Genomic DNA, 19,421 nt, shown 5'->3' with positions numbered 1-19,421 from the left:
TCGTCCGGGCCCAGCCCCCGCGCGGAACCTCCCGCCCGCTTGGTGACGCGGCCCACGTGACGCTCAGCGTCCGAGGAGCGTCTCTTGTGATTGGGGCGGTCAGACGCCTCACGTGACCAGGGAGGTGTTTAGGCGGGAAGAAGCGCGTGGGAGAACGCCACGTGACCAGGTGGCAACGGGCTGTGGCGTCGTGTGATTGGCTGATAGAGGGGCTCCTGCCCACAGGCCTCCTTGACCCTCTCAGTCTGGGCCCCCAACCCCCCCCTTCTTACACCCCCTGGGCGGGGCTTCCCCTCCCCCAGGAACCTCCATTTCACCCTTCACCCCCTCTGGCTGCCCACCGACCCCCCCCACATCCCGACTGCCCCCCCCCCCCGCAGCACTGGGCTGGGCTCCCCCCCCAATCCAACCCTTCACCCCTCCCCCAGAGCTGGGCACCTCCCTTCCAACACCCCTCCCCCAGGCTGGCCCACAATATCCCTCCAGCCCCCCCCATTCCCTCAGGGGACTGGGTTCCCCCAAGCCCTGCCCAGGCTGAGCGCCCTGGGCCAGCAGGCTCCCCGCCCGCCTCGCTCCTTGAGGCTGGCTCTGAGGCTTGAGGACGCTCTTGGGAAATGCCCCCCCTGCGGCATAGCAGCTCCCGTGTGTAACCCCAGTGGGCTCGGGCATAGGGTGCCAGCAGACAGTGGGCTGTTCGCCGTGCCAGCTGGCTCTCAGGCTCCAGCTTCCTCACTGGAGACCATCAATTCTGCCCTCTGCTGCGGACCTACCTCCCCTTGGTGTTAGTGGGGTAGCTTGGTCAGTGATGCCCCAGGTGGCCTCGCTCGTAAACTCCGATCATATACAGATAGTCCCCGAACGAGTTATGTACCAAACACTTGGTCATAACTCGATCTGTTCGTAAGTCGGACCCCATTCGTTTAAATGGGACTGCACAGTTCGTAAGTGCGGATCGCCGTTTGTAAGTCGGGGACTGGCTGTATGGGAGGCTGGTCGTTAAGTGTGGATGGTCGTACGTCGATGCATTCATAAGTTGAGGACCTCCTGTATTCCATAAAGTGGGTGGCCCGGGGGTTGGAGTGTACCTAACAGTTCTGTTGAGGAACCACCTCTCTGATGTTCAGGTTTCTTGCCTATATCTGTGATAAGCTCTGCAGTGCTGAGAGAAGTGAGGATTTGTATGTGTGTACTGGTTCCAGGATGATTCTGATCACATGCAGGTAGCAAATCCAGAATAAGACAGTGTAATATGTCTACAGCATAAATACTGCTATCTTATTCCATGCCCTAGCTGGTGCCCTCTTTAATAATTACGGTAGTGAGCACAGCTGCAGTGTAATAAAAATAATATTGTTGTTGTTGTATTATATTTGAGGGCTGGCCAGAAGTGCTAAGATGAGCGCAGTGGCCCAGGCAATGTCCAGGTTTTGCACCCCTGAGCCAGTCTTTGGAGCTGTTCCTCCCGAGATCATTGAAGATACTCTAATCTATTTAGCTACAGAAAATGAACAATATCTGAACAAGCTGTCGGATCAGGCAGGATGCTTCAAAGAGACCAAGATAGTGGGTGAGAAATGCAGAACTTTGCCAGCCTGTGTATGTTAGTATGTCTGTCACATGGACTGTGTATGCATTTGTGTGCACCGAACACTTACAAATCCTTATTATCCTTCAATGAGTATTTTGTAATATCGTAGAGACCACAATGCAGATGTGTGTAAAATCTGCTCTGCTCTAAAGGGTTAGGGGGTGCATCTGAGATTATGAAAATCAGTACACAGGATTGAGTCTCACTGTGTTTTAACCTAAAACAGGAGTTTCAGAATCATTTGGTGCAAAGGGCCAAGTTATATAAGGTGTTTTACAGATTATGAAAATACCTTGACAGCATTTTATAGAGAAGGAGCAGAAGGTGCAAAACTAGAGGTAAAAATAAAATACAAGTTAATTATGATGAGCCTCTGCTGCCAGACTGCAGGCACATCAAGCTGTTTTCTGTGTGCAGTGGTTTATTTTTGAACTTCAGAGCTCCCAGAAGTAAAAGGATTACTAAAAATCGAGTCCTGTTGGAAATTTAAAGACTAACAGATTTATTTTGATATAAGATTTTGTGGACAAAGACCCACTTTGCCAGATGCATGGAGTGGAAATTACAGATTCTGTAATTTCTGAAATTCTGTAATTTTCACTCCATGCTTTTGACAAAGTGGATCTTAGTCCACAAAAGCTTATGCCCAAATAAATCTGTTAGTCCTTAAGGTACCACAAGACTCCTTGTTGTTTTTGTTGATACAGACTAACACAGCTATCCCTCTGACACTTGTCACAATGCAAGGGCTTACTAATGTTCTTACATGAACACAAAGCTGGCTGTAGGCAAGTGTTTGCTGTATACTTGGGTGTAGTTATATACAGCAATAGGAAAGTTTCTTTGTGATCAGCAACAATGTAATGTACAAGAAAATTAATGGATTTCTAAAATATTAGTAAATTTACAAACCTGACGGGTAATGGCAGTTGATACAAGTGTGAGAACTCTTGAGAGTCAACCAACATGTCAATTAAAAACTTGAACTTGAGCAAAGGTAGAAACAAATGTTAAAAAGCATAAAAGCAAATGTTGTATTAAATAACAAAGTATGTAAATGAAAGACTTCATGCTGATATATTCAGAGCTACACAGGAACCACTGCACTTTTTACCCCAACTAAAAATATTGTTATGGTATTCTTTTACACACTCACCCAAAAACATGCCCTGTCCATTCAGGTAGTGACATTAAAGGAAACCTTAGCATGGTAGCTGTTATGTGGGCCTGCAGTGGTTTGGTCTTGGCTGTGATGACAGTCTGTTGCTTGTAATAAATATAACAGAAGTCAAATGAGGTCTAGTTAATTCCTAGTCTTAGCTAGAGGATACTGCTTTATTAGTAACATCCTGGCTACGTCTAGACTGGCATGATTTTCCGCAAATGCTTTTAATGGAAAAGTTTTCCATTAAAAGCATTTGCAGAAAAGAGCATCTAGATTGGCACAGACGCTTTTCCGCAAAGGCACTTTTTGTGGCAAAGCGTCCGTGCCAATCTAGACGCACTTTTGCGCAAAAAAGCCCCGATCGCCATTTTCGCGATCGGGGCTTTTTTGCACAAAACAAATCTGAGTTGTCTACACTGGCCCTTTTGCGCAAAAGGACTTTTGCCCGAACGGGAGCAGCATAGTATTTCTGCAAGAAGCACTGATTTCTTACATGAGATCGTCAGTGTTCTTGTGGAAATTCAAGCGGCCAGTGTAGACAGCTGACAAGTTTTTCCAGTCTAGACACAGCCCCTCTGTATAAACTCCCACTAGTGGTGTCTTTGCAAAGGCTTGACTCAATATTCATATCTAATTCCTTATCCTCACTCACTTACTTTTACTTGTTGATAGTGTATCCACCCATTCCTGTTGTGATTGTTAATTGCACTTTTTTGCAGAATTTGTATTTCTCTTGTGTGAAAAGTGGTTCCTGGACCAATCTGCACGATATCAAGCAGTTGAAATATTTGAAAGGTAACTTCCTAAGCAAAGACAACATGGGACTCTTATACCTGTAATACAGTTATACTGTATGTACTTTCCACTGTTCAGGCAGAAGATATGGAGTATCTTTGTATCTGCAGTTTTGTCTTTCCTGTTATTTAATTACAAGTATAATTGGTATGTATATTGAGAGTAAAGTATTCAGAATACACATAGAAGGTCCTGCTGGGTGCGCTCAATGGTCCATCTTACCCAATATCCTGTTTTTGATAGTGATCAGTGCCAGATGATTGAGAGGGAATGAACAGAACAACACAGTTTTGTGTGATCCATCCCCTTTTGTCCAGTCACAGCTTCTGGCAGTCAGATGTTTAGGGACACCCAGGGTACTTCTACACAGCAGGGCTAAAGCCAAAATAAGCTATGCAACTTGAGCTATGTCAATTACGTAGAAAGCCCAAGAAAGCACTCTTCCTCTGACTTCTCTTACTCCTCGTAAAATGAAGGTTACAGGAGTTGGAGTAAGAAGTCCTCCAGCTCAACATTATTTTGACATTATGTCGAAATAACTGCTTGTAGTGTAGACACGGACTATGTTATTTTGGAATAACATCAGTTATTCCGTAATAATACTGCTGTGTAGCTATATCCCCAGAGAATGATGTTGCATCCCTGATCATCTTGGCAAATTGCCATTGATGAACCTACCCTCTATGAACTTGCCAATTATTTTTTGAACCAAGTTATACTTTTGACCCTCATAGCACCCCTTAGCAATAAGTTCCACAGATTGACTGTGTTGTGTGAAGAACCTGCTGCCTCTTTTAATTTAATCAGATGTCTCCTGGTTGTATGATGTGAAGGGGTAAATAACACTTCCCTATTCACTTTCTCCACATCACTCATGATTTTTATAGACCTTTATTTTATCCATCCTTACTGTTTCTTTTCTTTTCTTTTTACTCTTTCCTCATATGGAAGCTGTTCCATACTGCTAATTATTTTGCTAATGTTCCTTTTACATTACTAATATATCTTTGAGATGAAGTCACCAGAACTGCATGCAGTATTCAAGGGCTACGTCTAGACTGGCATGATTTTCCGGAAATGCTTTTAACGGAAAGGTTTTCCGTTAAAAGCGTTTTCAGAACAAAGCGTCTAGCTTGGCACGGATGCTTTTCTGCAAAAGCACTTTGCAGAAAACAAATCTCAGCTGTCTACACTGGCCCTTTTGCGCAAAAGTTTTGCGCAAAAGGGACTTTTGCCCAAACGGGAGCAGCATAGTATTTCTGCAAAAAGCACTGATTTCTTACAGTAGGAAGTCAGTGCTTTTGTGAAAATTCAAGCGGCCAGTGTAGACAGCTGGCAAGTTTTTCCGGAAAAGCGGCTGATTTTCTGGAAAAACTGGCCAGTCTAGACACAGCCAAGGTGTGAATGTACCATTGATTTATAGTCTTTATATTTAGTATCTTGTTAGCTATCCTTTTCCTAATTGTTCCTAACAAAGTTTGGCTTTTTTTCTTGCAGGTTTATGATTAAGCACGTAGAAGAGATTTATAACTCTACCCGAGAGTCAAGGGTAACCAATGAACAAGGAGAGGGCAATACCTGGAGCACTTTGAAAGCACAGATATGTGATACAATTGTGCTGCGGCTTGTGTCTTGCATTCAGCTTGCAAGCAAACTTTCTTTTCACTACAATGTGAGCAAACTAATACTTTCTTACACCAGATTTTAGCAGTATAGTATATTTTTACGTATTTAGATTTTGAACTTATCTAAACTTCACACCAAAGGATGTACCATTTCAAAGGACAAGTGTGACTAGGTAATTCAGGCTAATTTGGACATGGCAGATCTAGATCCCTTGCATTGATAAAAAAGTACACTGCACCTTCACAATAAAAAAAGTTAACCCACATTTTTTTTATTTAGAGTAATCATGACCTGTACCATTTGGTTGTGAGAATACCACCGAATCAAAACTCAGCATTGTTATGGTGGCAGTTGCCACATGATACTGATATGTAGCTTTACACATTCATTTTCTTGGCATGTGATGCCCTGATATTCAGTCTGAAAGAAATGCCATATTGTTGTTAGTATTGTGACTTTTTTCTTTTTGAGGAAAATATTGCAAGCAAGGGAGTTTTTTCTCTGCCTTAATCTATCAAGTCAATCTTTGGCAGGGTCGTCCTTAGGATTTATGGTGCCCTACCCAAGATTATTAAACTGGTGCCTTTATGCCTGACTTGCTCTTCCACCCCCTACTCCCTCTCCTTCCCAGAGACCCCAGCAGCCAATCCTCTCCCTCAGACTGTACTGCAGGCAGTGCATTTGGCTCTCTAGGACCCAGCCCTGCTGTTACATGCTCCACTGCTTACCGTCATAGGTGTGCACAGCACATTTCATTAGGGTGTGCACCCAAAATTTTTTTTTAAATGTACTTTTACCCCCATTAGCCACACCCCTGGAGGCAACACTCTCAGGGCAACATGGACACATGACCAAAAGTAAAAGGTGTCACGTGACACCCCCACCCAAGGACTTTTCCTACCATCCTCCTACCGATAGGGATTAGATTGGCCCCCACCAAATCCCCCTCATGCAACTATCCTGCAATTGCATTAACCCAGTGTGTATGACATTAACTCAGGGGCGGAGAGGCTGGGCGAAGTGTTCCCTCCAAGAGTTTCCTCCTATGAGCAAAATGAGTGTCGTGTTGTACACCAGTACTGAGTTCACATGGCTTGTTTGGATGTGCCACTGTGGCACCCAAGTTATTAATAAATATCTTATAAACCTCTACCTTTTCCCTCTGCTGCCATGTCTCCTCCCTTTGCTCCATCAGCTCCCCTGGTGCTTGCTGCCCCCAACCCTTCACCCTCCTCTGCTGTCCTGAGTCCTGCCCTTCTCACTGCCCTCAGCCCTCCTGAGACCTGCCCCCTCCACGATCATGTGAGATACCCCTCCTCATCTCCTCTCCTAACACTTCCCTCTACACACCTGCCCCGCCTCTCTCCTCTGGTGCTGGTCCCTCCCCTGCAGGTGTCTCACCTTCTGCTTCACCCCCAGAATCCCCTGGCACTTCCACCGTCCCTTACCCCTGCACCCTCCTGGTGCCTCCCCCTACCCTTACTGCCCCAGCCGCCCTCTTTTTCCCGATGCCCACCCCCTCACCACTCTCTGCCCCCATTTCCCTCACACCCGTGCCCTCACACACAGCTTGCTCTATCTCCACACCTCTTCTTTCAAGCCTTCTCCCAGCACCTCCCCCTCCCCCCTCTAGCCCCCAATGCCTTTCCCCTCTCCTCTCCCAACATCACTCTGTCCCCTCTCCCACTGACACCTCCCCTCCTGCCCTTTTCTTCATTGTCTCTCCTCTACCCCTCCCTTGGTGCCTTCCCCCTCAGCACAAGCACCTTCCTCTCCCACCCCTTCCCTCTATTTTCCCCCTCGCCCACCTTCTGCCTTTCCATTTGCAGAGCTGGAGTCTACTGTGATCGGGCCCCAGAAGTCCCTGCAGCCCAGGCTCCAGACCACATGCCAGAGCTGGAGCCGGGCCGCTTGCAGCCCCAGCCTATCACAACATGGCCGGTCCTGCCCTAGTGAGGTTCTGCTCCCCCACGCCCCGCTTGGCACATCTCCTTCCGAGGCACGGCTTGGCCATTTAAAAAAATGGCGCCGCAACGCCAAGCCGCGCATGACCCTACCCCAGTTGCAGCCCCAGCTCCTCCCAACGCTGCAGCCCAGGCTGACAGCTTCCCTTCTCCAGCCAGGGTCAGCTTGCTGGCCTCCTTGCTGGAGTCCCTCAGCCCGGTGGGGTCTTCTCACAGGGCCGTAAGTGCTGGCAGCACCCCTACTGGCTCCGGTGCAGAGCACACGCGTATGCTTCCCCTCCATCCCAGGTTGGCAGAGTGGTGCCCCAGAAAGCATGGTGCCCTATGTGACTGCGTACTCCGCGTATGCCTAAGGATGGCCCTGATCCTTGGGGTAAAGATGGTTCCTGGGAAGTGGGCAATGGTGTTATGTCTGAGATTTGAGCGGGAGGCTTTGCCTGTCTGGCATCTGTGATAACACCATATACACGTGTCCTGGAACAGAAGTTAAGAAAACATTTTATACTGATAAAATACCCAAACTCAGCATCCCCAATTTCAGCTCCAGTAGGGCCCAGCCCTGCAAAACAATAATATGTGCTGCTACCTAGCAAAGGGTAATGGCTTCAGCTTGCATTTTCCATTTTTAGTTTAGAAGGCAAGTTAAACAAAATAATTTGGTTAGTCCTCAACTCAGACTGTTAAAAGCATATTATACAGGTGTCTGGCGTCTTGGGAAAGTACCTCTTATAGCAGCAGTTTTAAAAATAATGACTTTTTTTCCTCCCCCAGATAATTAACAATAACACAGTTCTGAAATTTCTGCAGTCCATAGACTATTCATACACCAAACAGGACTTAGTGGAGTCAGAACTTGCCATTCTGAAGGCTCTGTGCTTTCAGATCAATGTGCCAACTCCATTGGCCTATGTTGAGTTGCTTCTGGAGGTGTTAGGTAAGAGTATTAATAAGAAGAAACTTGATATTAATAAAGGCTAAGTGGAGTTAGTTAGATTCTTAAACAACCTTAGATTAAGCATTCATTTTAGAGGTAAAAAAATCAAGTATGAAGTGACAAAGAGAAACTCACCAATATGGTTATTATTAATGGAAAGCCCAAAGCATCAAAGTGTTTTCCCTACTCTGTGATGTTTCCTAGGGTGAATCCTGGGCCCCCTCTCCCATTGATCGACAGACGCAAGCTTTATATACATCATAGAATGAGGAGTCCACAGTTAGCATCCAAGAAGATAATGGGTAACTGGACTTTTGCCTGTTTGGCAAGATGTTATAAGATTAATCATTTTTTTAAAGTAACTCTAGGCCACAATTTTTCCAAAGTGAATTGGGAATAGGGGAGGAGGCGATCCAACTTGAGATCCCTTAAAGGGGTCTGATAGAAATTGCTGAGCAAAGACAGACCCTTTTATGGAGATTCAGGTTTTGGGTGCCTCACCTTGCCATGGTCACTACTGAAAATCTTTGCCATAAACAACTTCAGTATACAACTGCCTTGGTCATAATGGCTAATATTTTTCATAATCTAGTTTTATGTATCATAAAATATTCTTTGATGTATAATCTCCACTTTAGGATATAATGGCTGCTTACTTCCTATGAAACAGTTGCATAAGATATGCGTGCACCTACTGGATTTAACTTATCTCATGCGGAATATCATCTATGATACTTTACTGAAGACTTCTATTGAGAATTCAACACCAAGTGAACTCCAGATGTAAGTACCACCTATGCCCAAGAACACGTTTGAATTAATATTGATTTTGTGCTCAGAGGGAAGGGAAAAAGCTTGAGGGTCCCAAGTTCCTGTGCCTTTACCATCCATCTGATGCAGTTTCATTGTGGTCTGACACATTATGATGCAGCAGATACAGCTTAGAGTGCATAGTGAACTGAGCAAACAGGAAGCTTCAGGGGATAGCCGAGTTAGTCTGTACAGCAAAAAACAACAAATGGTCTGGTAGCACTTTATAGACTAACAAAACACATAGCTGGTATCATTAGCTTTCGTGGGCACAGCCCACTTCTTCAGATGACCAGAGTTTTGAGTTTAGGATGTGCAGACCCAAAATAAATAGGAGAGAAAGGGGGAGGGGGAGAGAGGAAGGAAATAAAGAGGGGTGGGAGACAGGGAACAGAGGGTATAGAAAAATCAGGAAGGAAGGGAGAATCAGTAAATATCTGAAGATTGGGTAGTTAAAACGAAGCAGATAAGAATCAAAGTCTATTTATAGTATCCTTCCTGCTAGAGGAATCTACAAAAGAGCTGTTTGCACCTTCATTGAATATTAGGTTGATAGTGTCCCAACCATCCTTCATCACAATTGAGTCCATTAGCATGAGAATTGAATTTGCGGATGAGCTCTAATTCCAATGCTTCTCTGTGTATTTGGCTAGTACTATCCAACTACCTAATCTTCAGATACTTACTGATTCCCTCTACCTTCCTGATTTTCTATACCCTCTGGTCCCTGTCTCCTCCCCTTCTTTTTTTTCCTCCTTTTTTTTTTTTTACCATCTACATGTTTTGTTAGTCTATAAAGTGCTCCCAGACCATTTGTTGAGAAAACAGGAGTCAGTTATTTGCAACACAGTTCAAAAGACTATTCTTTGTGAACTAAGAACCTGGGACTGAGGATTCCAGATTGAAGTTGCTAATTCCATGAAGTGTCCAAAGTCCCCATACATGGCTTTCTTTCCATAGTAGGTGGTATTTGGGGATAACTGGTTCTAAGTACAATTAACTTAATTTTTCAAGTGTTGATCCCCACCTCTTGACAGTGATTGTCTGTCATCCTGGGTGCATTGCATCTTTCTTCATCTGCAGCACAGTGATATTAACTAGTTTCTTGGGTGGGGAGGTGGTATTGCTCAGTGTTTTCAAAAAGCACTTTGAAGACAAAGTACACAGACGTGCCCCAAGTATAACAAGTTATTAGCATACTCCTAAAAACTAATTCCAGTTTTTCTTGCATATTACAGTTCATGTTCTCAATTTTTCCATATGCTTGTAAAAATCAAAATGTTTCAACATTGTTGCTGTAGAAGAGGCAGACAGGGAAGAACTCTTATTTTTAAGAAAGTATAGTGAAACAGTCGTGAAAAGTATAATGAAATGAGTGGGAGATTGGACTTTAAGCTGAACATAATGTCAGCCTGAAGTAGCTTTTAAAGGTGTTAATTTGTATGCATTTATGTTAAAATGCTACTAAAATTGTTTTCCTCAAAATACAAAGTATCAATACTACAATACTTTGCTGTTGAACAGCTTCATTTTACAGCAGATATTACTACTGTTTTAATTATACAGAGCAAAATTTTTGTCCGTAAAGGAAGATTTCATGCTTTTGGCAGTTGGAGTAATCAGCACAAGCGCTTTCATACTACATCCTGAATATTGGAATCAGGTACTACTATACAGGAAATACACAGTACTGTTCTTAGGGTTATATGAACTAAAGTTTTGCATCTTTTGCTGTTTACACAGTACATGAGGACAGGTGTGTTGCACTGAGTATACGAAAGGTGGAGTCCTTTTAATACAAAACCTGTCATACTACAATTTAAGCCCACTGCTTTTAATTAAAAAGAAAAATCAATGGGCTTAAATTGCAGGATGGGAGGTTTAGGTTGGACAGTAAGAAAATCTTCATGTTAGGGTGGTTAAGCATGGGAGTAGATTACCTAGGGAAGTTTTGGAATCTCCATCACTGGAGATTTTTAAGAACAGGTTAGACAAACATCTGTCAGGGATGGTCTAGCTGGTACTGGGTCCTGCCATGACTGCAAGGGACTGGACTTGATGACCACTCATGGTCTCTTTCAGTTCTAGTGTTCTATGATTCTAATGTGTTAGTACTGCTGGACAATGTAGGGGGAAGATTGGGAATTTAATGTGTCGTTACTATGCAAACCTATTCTGAAAAGCTCTCCTACTCCTACAACATGTTATATCCAAAGGCTTCCATTGACAGAAAGGGGGGAGATGATCCCACAAGGTGCCAATTTCTCCCTAAACAGCCAGCTTTCATTTTACAATATTTCAAATTATCCTCTCACAGCAGAAGCAGTTAAGTATTAAAAAATCATAAGGGAGAAGTCCTCCATTAATAGGATCCTCAACTGGCTAATTGCAGAGAGCTAGTGATTTTTTTACATTTATATACCTGTAGCAGCTAGGTAGCACAGCCAGCCAGCCAGAGGGTAGACTATAATCTGGTTCTGTTTTCATTTACAAATAGTCAAAGATTTAAGATCTAGAACTACTACACTGTTGCCCAAAATAAGGAAACATCTTAAAGAGATTTTTTTTAAAGGTTGTGGAACATTTAAACTGCATCACTGGCATTACCACAGAAAGCATTTTAGAGTTTTCATATGCAATACTGAAACATAGTATTGGCACTACTGCTTCAAGGAAGAACAAAGGAACTAGAGCTTCAGAGAACTATATTGACCCTCCTACAAAATAAACTTGTATTTTCCATTGCAACCTTTCCCAGGTATCAGGATCTTCAAAGCCAGCCTGATGCTGTTTGATCCATGAACCTTTTGTAACAGATGCAGCTGGTTTTGATTTATAATATGTAGGATGAACTTTGTACAATTGCTGTGTAGCAGCTGTATAGGATATTTAAATTGCTAAAATATGCCTTTACAAACCATCCCCTATACTCAGTCTGAAGTAGTGACATGGGGAGCATGGTATTTTGCTTTCAGAAAATTAGTTATAGAAATGACAAATCGGCAAACTGTTCTACAGTGTACAAGTGCTATAATCCAGCCCAAGCTTTGATCTTGCACAGTTGCTGTTGTGCAGAAGCAGTGACTTTCTTGATTAGTTTACAATATCAACATTGTTCCTTCCTATATTCCTTTTTTTCTGTCCCCAGATCTAATTACCCCCGAGGCCAAAAGACAGACAGTTAGGTATTATGCTAGTGTTAACAGGGGAGGGAAATGCAAGTCAAGTCAAGCACCACCTGCTTTAAAGCTGGATTTAAATGTCACTTGGATGGAAAATTATTCAAGATCTACATCTCAGTGCACAGGTTAAAGTGTATGCAGAATGGAAGCAGTCAATTTGTCCAGAATACAAAGTATTTTATTAGTGTTATTCAGTGCACCTTTGTGCAGGAACAGACTGCAAGAAATATTTGTTGCAAATAGTTAAATAGATGGCAATGTTTTAAACAATATCAAACCCCATAAAGTTCAATGGCACCAAGTTAAGTGCTCATCAGTTCTGATTTAAAGAGAAGATACTAAGTTTCAAGCATTAGTCACCCTTTAGGATGAACAGACAAAGCTTCCAGAGGCTTTGCATACAACACAGTTCTCACTGTGTCACTAATATTTCATTTTTCTAATGGTGTACTCTTAAGTTGCAAAGAGATTACATCAGATATCCACTGGTGCTGTACAGCAAGTTTACAACAGGTTATAAAACTCAGATACTTGCTAACTAGCTATTTCATAGAGAGCTGAATTATATTCTGTTCAACAGTACAATTTTACATATTGCTTTTCTCTGTACTACATGTAAAATGAAATTTTAAAGTGTCTTGTTTTTTGGTATTGTAAACATGTTGTATTGATTAACATTAAGTGACAATTTTTGACATTCTCAAAAAAAAAATAAAGCAGATAGTCGTTAGCCCTCAGGACAAGTTCTTTATACACACATGCACACAGTCATTTGTTATAAAATTGGGATGAAACCCAGGCAAGACCCCATTTCAGATTAGTTAACATGAATTTGAGTGCTTTTGTCCATTGCTCCTCAGAGTTAAATTGTGTTTTAATAGAGTAAGAGCCACCACTGCCACCTGTATCTTCGATCTTGCCTTTCTCCACATCCATTCTGTACCACATAAACAGAGGGTTAACACCACATTCACATTACCATCTCTTATAATATACTAATGCTGTGTGATCTGTCACCTCATTTAAACTAGTTTAATTCCACTGAATTTGAAGTAGCTATTTCCAGTTGCTGGGTTAGACATATGAAGTACTGTATTTTCAGAGCCTTTAATCTCAGTTATGAATTTTACATGAACATTCCACATCTTGCTTAAGACATAGTCTGATCCCCTATTTCACCAAAAGGTAAAAAAACAAAACAGCTTTTTTAAAGTTATGCAATGGCCTTTCATCTCCCATTTAGGTCAACAGGGACAGAGCTTGGGAAATATTTCTCTGCTCTTCAAGTACAAAACCAAAAAGATTTGGCAGTTGGCTAAAAATAAGAGGCCTGGAATAACAAAGAATGCTATGGGCCAGGATGCAGGGACTAATATGCAATGTGTTATAGAAGTAATTCAGATAGTGACATTTACCTGTAAGGCAAACAAAAACGAGTTTCGCCTTTCTCCACCTCCTCTTTGAATTGCTGCACGCAGTCCAGGAACGCCACCATTGCGTGATCAAATTTATTGTCCCAAAAGAACCTTAAACCTCCAGAACAATACAAGGGCAACTCCTGAAAGAGAGAAGTTGGACTCTCGGCCGCTTAGAACTATTTTAGAAACTCTCCCCACAGCATATGAGACGGCCCGAGGGATTCTCTGCCCTCAAGAGCAAAGCCTCACTGCATTCCAGTCCTTAAACTACTTATCCCAGCCACCATTCACCATCTGGACAGACTCTTGAGCCTACTGATGCATCTCAACTGAACAAAACAATGGCTTTTAAATAAAGTAGGGCACTTCCTGTTTCCCTGCCTCCTCCCACCTCCTAGGGGAGAACACAACACAATTAGAGGTAAGGTGGTTACAGCAGTAATTGTATTAAGGCCTGTAATACGATCTAAATGTGAATGGCAAGATTTAGATTTTCTGCTCACTCCTATTAGCATGAATAAGAAGGATTTTAGCATTCCAGACAGATTACTCTTGGATTTTCTTACCTTTGATTTGTCTGTGAGAGACTCTAAATATGAATGGTTTCCATAGGGAACAAGACGGTATCTGAAAGAAAAAGCAGGCAAGTCTGAGTGCCTTTTGCCCTGGTATGACAGCCAGGACAAGGTGTATAAAGTATTGCTCTTACCTTTGAAATTTCAGGCCCATCTTGTTAGCAAGGGCATGAAGCAGTAGTACAGTCTGCCCCCAAGCTGCATTGATCTCATTCCATTCTACTGGGACGCTGGGGAGGCGGCCAAGTCTGAAGTTATTAATTGTGCCAAACTGCCCACTGTGCCTGTATTAAGAGGAAAGTTGTAAGTAAGCTGTTTGGGGCAGGAATTGTTTTTATGGCACCTAGCACAACAGGGTCCTCACCCCCATTGCTATAATAACTCTGCAAGCCATCAGGTCTTTGAGATCCTTCAAAAGACAATGGAGCAACTTACATTATCTGTGTAAAACACCAAGTGCAAAAGCTCAAGCAGAGCAGTTCGGTTAAGCTCAGCACTGGGCCCCATGTTGTCCCCGGTTTGACAGCCTAGAGATAGCACCTGCCAGCTGCTCTTGCGTTTGCAATTCTCCTCATGCAGGCTGGGAAGAGCATGTTTCCTTACAGCTGTCACTACAAGGAGATCAGATTGCCTGCTCTCAGCTAAGAGGTACCGTTCAGCCCAGCCTAGCGCCTAAGTTGCCAAAAATCTTGGAAATGATGCTGTAATATAGACTTCTGAAAACTGATGCTTCAGCAGCTCTGTCCCTCCAGCCCAGAGCATTACCAGATATGGAAAGTTGCATTGAACACATTAGTTTTCTTCAGTTTATCCAACTGGACCTGGGCATAGCGCATCTGGTTATCAACACTTTTCAGTTCATCATCCAGCTCGAGTTGTTGCCTCTTGAATTCGCTGTACTCCTTCTGATACCTTCAAACAGCAACAATAAAAAAAACCTCAGCAACACAAGGCAGCAAGAGACCAACTCCTATATGCACCACCACCCCAGACAGACTCTCTCTATGACGGGAGGAGAGCTCAGGCTCTGTAGCTCATTCAAACCTAAGTCCATCTAACTGAAGGTCCCAGATTCCCAGTTTTGTAACAGAGGAAGCCATTTGTACCTCACTAGAAGTACAGTACATGTTTGCCCACAAGCCAGTCTGATACAAATATGAACAAGTGGGTGTCTCTCCTGCCATGTAATAGAGTTTGGCTAAGACTCACTGTGCTTCCTCCTGATCCAGTCTCTCTGCTTCTGCCCTGATTTTCTCAAAGTTTTCTGCTACCATCTTGCGGTTCTTCTCTACTTCCTCCAGCTCTTGAATCAGTCTCTCCTCTTCCAAAGCAAGTTCTTTCAGCTCCATTTGCAGTTTCTCCTTATCATCTTCATTCATTTGTTCCAAGATCTCCAAACATCGTCTACAGGACACAGCAGGTGGTTACAAAAAGATGCTTAAGGCAATTTTCAAAAGATGAAATTTGGAGGGGCTTCTTTACCTCACTGATTAAAGTGATCAAATCTATAGTCTTTCCCTGCTCTTCGGACTAAGACTTCTGGAAGTGATAATGGAGTGCTCCACCGGTTCCATAATAAATCACTTACTTGTAGTTCTGGCATTCGTTCTCGGTGATATTGAGTTGTGTGTCTAACTGGTCAAGAAGGGTATCTGTGCATTCCTCACACAGAGGATGGTCCACATCTGTCTGTCCTGACATAATGTCAAAAAGGTCACCAGTAACCTAAAGAAAGAGTTCACTCTCAGTATAGAAAATTTAAAATCAGCTCCAGGTTCTTCTTAATATTAAATGAAAACCAAGTTTTCAATGAGTCTTCAGACTCTGCCCCTAAGAGAACAATGATTTGTCATTTTTCACAGCTCAAATTTGATAAAGTGAACAGCCTGTAAGATAGTTTACCTTCATTCTATGCAAGGCCAGAAATACGAATTACAACTCCAAATCACAAAGTGCCCCAAAGAACTTACAGTACATTCAAGAATGAACAGTCCTGTGGCACCTTAGAGATTAACAAATATATCATGGTTTATTGGATAAAACCCACGTCATCAGATAGTTCAAGAGTACATCTAGTCTGTCGTCTCATGACTTGCCTTCAGTCTTCTGCTGAGATTTTCCATGGTGCCCCCATCAGAAGCCTCTCCAATCAGAGTAAAACTGTTGGCACTTTCTGTTGACATCATTCTTGAAGAGAAAAGGATTTTAATGTGAACTGATGAAGAATGTCAGAACATCACTGAATTTCTCTCACTGTGGGACACTTAGTCCCAAAGCTTCCTCACAGAGATCCCCTCCACTGCGCCTTTAATTCTGATGTCTCATGCAGTCCTTTCCCTTGAATTCTGGAACAAAGGTTCATGTATCTATACCAATGGTTCTCAAACTGTAGGTCTGAACCCTAAAGTGGGTTGCAACCCTCTTTTAATGGAGTGTCAAAGACTAGCATTAGATTTGTTGGGGCCTGGGACCAAAAGCTGATGCCTGAATCCCACTGTCCTATGCTTCAAGCCCTATGTGGTTGGAGGTCAGGTTATGGGCCCACCACCCAGGGCTGAAGTGCTTTGGTCTCCCTGCCTATGGTGAGGAGGTTTAGGTTTTGCCTCTGCAAACACATCGGTTTTGTGGAACAAACCCCAAGTGATACCTGGCTGGAGGAATGAATCTCCTGGATACACCATCCTGGCGGTTTTCTGTGAAGGCTTCCTAAAAATTAAGGCAATACACCATCAACCAATCAAATGCCACTCATGACATAAAGAGCTGAATAATATTTTGGGGGGGGGGGGGTTCTCTTTCAAAGGAAAGATTATCATCCTTACAGGACAAACTCATCTAAAGCTCAGGCTAACCTTTAGCCTCTAAGAGACAAACTAGCCTAATGATAGGGCCTTAGCTAAAGGAACAAAGAGATAGGTTAAAGCGACTGGGACTTTTCAGTTTAGAAAAGAGGAGACTGAGGGGGGATATGATAGAGGTCTATAAAATCATGAGTGGTGTGGAGAGGGCCGATAAAGAAAAGTTATTTATTAGTTCCCTAAATAGAAGAACTAGAGGACACCAAATGAAATTAATGGGTAGCAGGTTTAAAACTAATATAAGAAAGTTCTTCTTCACACAGCGTGTAGTCAACCTGTGGAACTCCTTGCCAGAGGAGGCTGTGAAGGCTAGGACTATAATAGAGTTTAAAGAGAAGCTAGATAATTTCATGGAGGTTAGGTCCATAAAAGTCTACTAGCCTGGGGATAAAATGGTGTCCTTGGCCTCTGTCTGTCAGAGGCTGGAGAGAGATGGCAGGAGACAAATCGCTTGATCATTGTCTTCGGTCCACCCTCTCTGGGGCACTTGGTGCTGGCCACTGTCAGTAGACAGGCTACTGGGCTTGAAGGACCTTTGGTCTGACCCAGTACGGCCGTTCTTATATTCAACCCAATCCTTTTACCTCTGTTAAGTTGGCCTCTTCTTCATGAATGTCCCCTGGTTTTGCTGGAGCTGTGGTAAGTAAGGGAGCTGAACAAAGAACAACAGAAGAAATTGTGCAGGATCAACTATTTAGCAGAGCTGCTAGTGTCTGAATGAACAGAGCGGCATCATCATGTCCCACTTGTGGCTATCCCAGATATTTTGGGTGTTAACCTCTTCCCTTCTGAAATTCCAGACATCATTTCTTGTAACTCCCATGCTGCCTCCCCAAACACACCCAGTCCCACTCCACGCCCAGCGCTCGGGCAGCGCAGCCCCCACCCCCCGCCCACTCCACGCCCAGCGCTCGGGCAGCCCAGCCCCCACCCCCCGCCCACTCCACGCCCAGCGCTCGGGCAGCCCAGCCCCCCCCCCCGCCCACTCCACGCCCAGCGCTCGGGCAGCGCAGCCCCCGCCCCCCCACCACTCCACGCCCAGCGCTCGGGCAGCGCAGCCCCCGCCCCCCCCCACTCCACGCCCAGCCCCCGGGCAGCCCAGCCCCCGCCCCCCCCCACTCCACGCCCAGCGCTCGGGCAGCCCCCACCCCCCCCCCACTCCACGCCCAGCGCTCGGGCAGCGCAGCCCCCACCCCTCCCCTCCACGCCCAGCGCTCGGGCAGCCCAGCCCCCACCCCCCCCCTCCCCTCCACGCCCAGCGCTCGGGCAGCCCAGCCCCCACCCCTCCACGCCCAGCGCTCGGGCAGCCCAGCCCCCACCCCTCCACGCCCAGCGCTCGGGCAGCCCAGCCCCCACCCCTCCACGCCCAGCGCTCGGGCAGCCCAGCCCCCACCCCCTCCTCCCCTCCACGCCCAGCGCTCGGGCAGCCCAGCCCCCACCCCCCCCCACTCCACGCCCAGCGCTCGGGCAGCCCCCCCCCCCCCCCCCACTCCACGCCCAGCGCTCGGGCAGCCCCCCCCCCCCCACTCCACGCCCAGCGCTCGGGCAGCGCAGCCCCCCCCCCACTCCACGCCCAGCGCTCGGGCAGCGCAGCCCCCCCCCCACTCCACGCCCAGCGCTCGGGCAGCGCAGCCCCCCCCCCCCCCCGCCCAGCGCTCGGGCAGGGCAGCGCAGCCCCCCCCCCCCCCGCCCAGCGCTCGGGCAGGGCAGCGCAGCCCCCCCCCCCCCCGCCCAGCGCTCGGGCAGCCCAGCCCCCACCTGTCAGCTCCTGGATGGTGACCCGGTCGAGGATCTTGAAGGAGGTGTCCAGCTTGAGGGGCTGGCTGCAGCGCTGGCACACGAAGCTCACCTGCATGGTGCAGGCCGAGGACTTGGAGCCCTCCATGCCGGGGGGGGCGCCCAGAGAGCAGCCCCGCTCTCCCCTGCCGCTCCGGACGCTAATCCGGAAGCGGGCTCCCCGCCGAACCCGCAGCCAAACATCGTCCGCGTCACTTCCGCTTCCGGCGCGGGGCCTGCCCGTGCTCGCGACGTTATCCTGCAGCGCCCCCTGGCGGCCCGGGGGGCGAATGGGAGGCCGCGGGCAGCATGGAGGGGAGGGAGACCTGGGAGGCAGCCTGGCGCGGGGCGGGGCAGACTGGTGTCAGCGCACTGCAGCGGATTCGGGCCCCCCTCCGTGTGCGGCTCCGGAAGCCCCGCTGGCTGCCACAAGCCAGGACCCGGCCCAGGGACCTCTCGCCCAGGGGCGGGGCCCGGCCCAGGGTCACGCCCACCCCTGCGCGACACGCCCCCTGGCGGGGGCCGGGAGCCCAACCACGGCGCCACGTGGCCCTGCGGCCGCACGTCTGCGGCGCGCGCGCTGCACGTGGCCCGGGCTGCCGGCGCCGCTCTCCTGCCAGGACCTATGGCGAGCGGCCTCGACGCCAGGCGCATGACGTCACGCAGGGGGGCCGGAAGTCGGCCGGGCGGCCATGTTGATTGGCTCCCTCGCGGTTGTCTGGCTCCCCTG

At 46.2% G+C, this 19,421-nt stretch overlaps 2 protein-coding genes across 8 annotated transcripts; one reads left to right on the top strand and one right to left on the bottom strand.

Moving 5' to 3' along the window:
* Positions 1-43: 43 nt before the first annotated feature.
* CNTD1 (cyclin N-terminal domain containing 1) lies at positions 44-12,165 on the top strand. 7 transcript variants are annotated; one of them, XM_075911523.1, is made up of 8 exons: positions 44-169; positions 1,376-1,567; positions 3,473-3,548; positions 5,046-5,220; positions 7,910-8,072; positions 8,711-8,855; positions 10,449-10,545; positions 11,455-11,610. In XM_075911523.1, the coding sequence occupies exons 2-8, from the start codon at positions 1,396-1,398 to the stop codon at positions 11,608-11,610; spliced, it is 984 nt and encodes a 327-aa protein (XP_075767638.1). In that variant the 5' UTR covers positions 44-169; positions 1,376-1,395. The 7 variants fall into 7 exon arrangements, with proteins under 7 accessions (XP_075767638.1, XP_025041745.1, XP_025041743.1 ...); XM_025185960.2 differs by lacking the exon at positions 44-169 and adding an exon at positions 187-798; XM_025185958.2 differs by lacking the exon at positions 44-169 and adding an exon at positions 187-941.
* Positions 12,166-12,220: 55 nt separating this feature from the next.
* Positions 12,221-19,244, bottom strand: BECN1 (beclin 1). Its single transcript, XM_075911518.1, has 11 exons — positions 18,674-19,244; positions 17,500-17,567; positions 16,705-16,763; positions 16,154-16,244; positions 15,646-15,782; positions 15,267-15,461; positions 14,823-14,969; positions 14,192-14,341; positions 14,049-14,109; positions 13,480-13,622; positions 12,221-13,001 (listed from the first exon to the last, which is right to left on the bottom strand). Exons 1-11 carry the CDS (start codon positions 18,798-18,800, stop codon positions 12,833-12,835), a joined length of 1,347 nt encoding a protein of 448 aa, XP_075767633.1. The 5' UTR covers positions 18,801-19,244; the 3' UTR covers positions 12,221-12,832.
* Positions 19,245-19,421: the final 177 nt, after the last annotated feature.

The sequence above is a fragment of the Pelodiscus sinensis genome, chromosome 29 (assembly GCF_049634645.1).
Source record: "Pelodiscus sinensis isolate JC-2024 chromosome 29, ASM4963464v1, whole genome shotgun sequence".
Lineage (NCBI taxonomy): Eukaryota > Metazoa > Chordata > Testudines > Trionychidae > Pelodiscus > Pelodiscus sinensis.
This window is presented reverse-complemented; position numbering and strand designations above follow the sequence as displayed.

What these genes read in the sequence shown, in the direction of transcription:
- CNTD1 (XM_075911523.1), top strand. Translation starts at nt 1,396, where the DNA reads ATGAGCGCAGTGGCCCAGGCAATGTCCAGGTTTTGCACCCCTGAGCCA. An exon ending in ACACCAAGTGAACTCCAGAT is followed by an intron (nt 8,856 to 10,448) that starts GTAAGTACCACC and finishes TTAATTATACAG; the next exon opens with AGCAAAATTTTTGTCCGTAA. An exon ending in ATCCTGAATATTGGAATCAG is followed by an intron (nt 10,546 to 11,454) that starts GTACTACTATAC and finishes TTTTTTTTAAAG; the next exon opens with GTTGTGGAACATTTAAACTG.
- BECN1 (XM_075911518.1), bottom strand. Translation starts at nt 18,800, where the DNA reads ATGGAGGGCTCCAAGTCCTCGGCCTGCACCATGCAGGTGAGCTTCGTG. An exon ending in AACGAATGCCAGAACTACAA is followed by an intron (nt 15,462 to 15,645) that starts GTAAGTGATTTA and finishes TGTGTCCTGTAG; the next exon opens with ACGATGTTTGGAGATCTTGG. An exon ending in AATGCAACTTTCCATATCTG is followed by an intron (nt 14,342 to 14,822) that starts GTAATGCTCTGG and finishes CTCTTAATACAG; the next exon opens with GCACAGTGGGCAGTTTGGCA.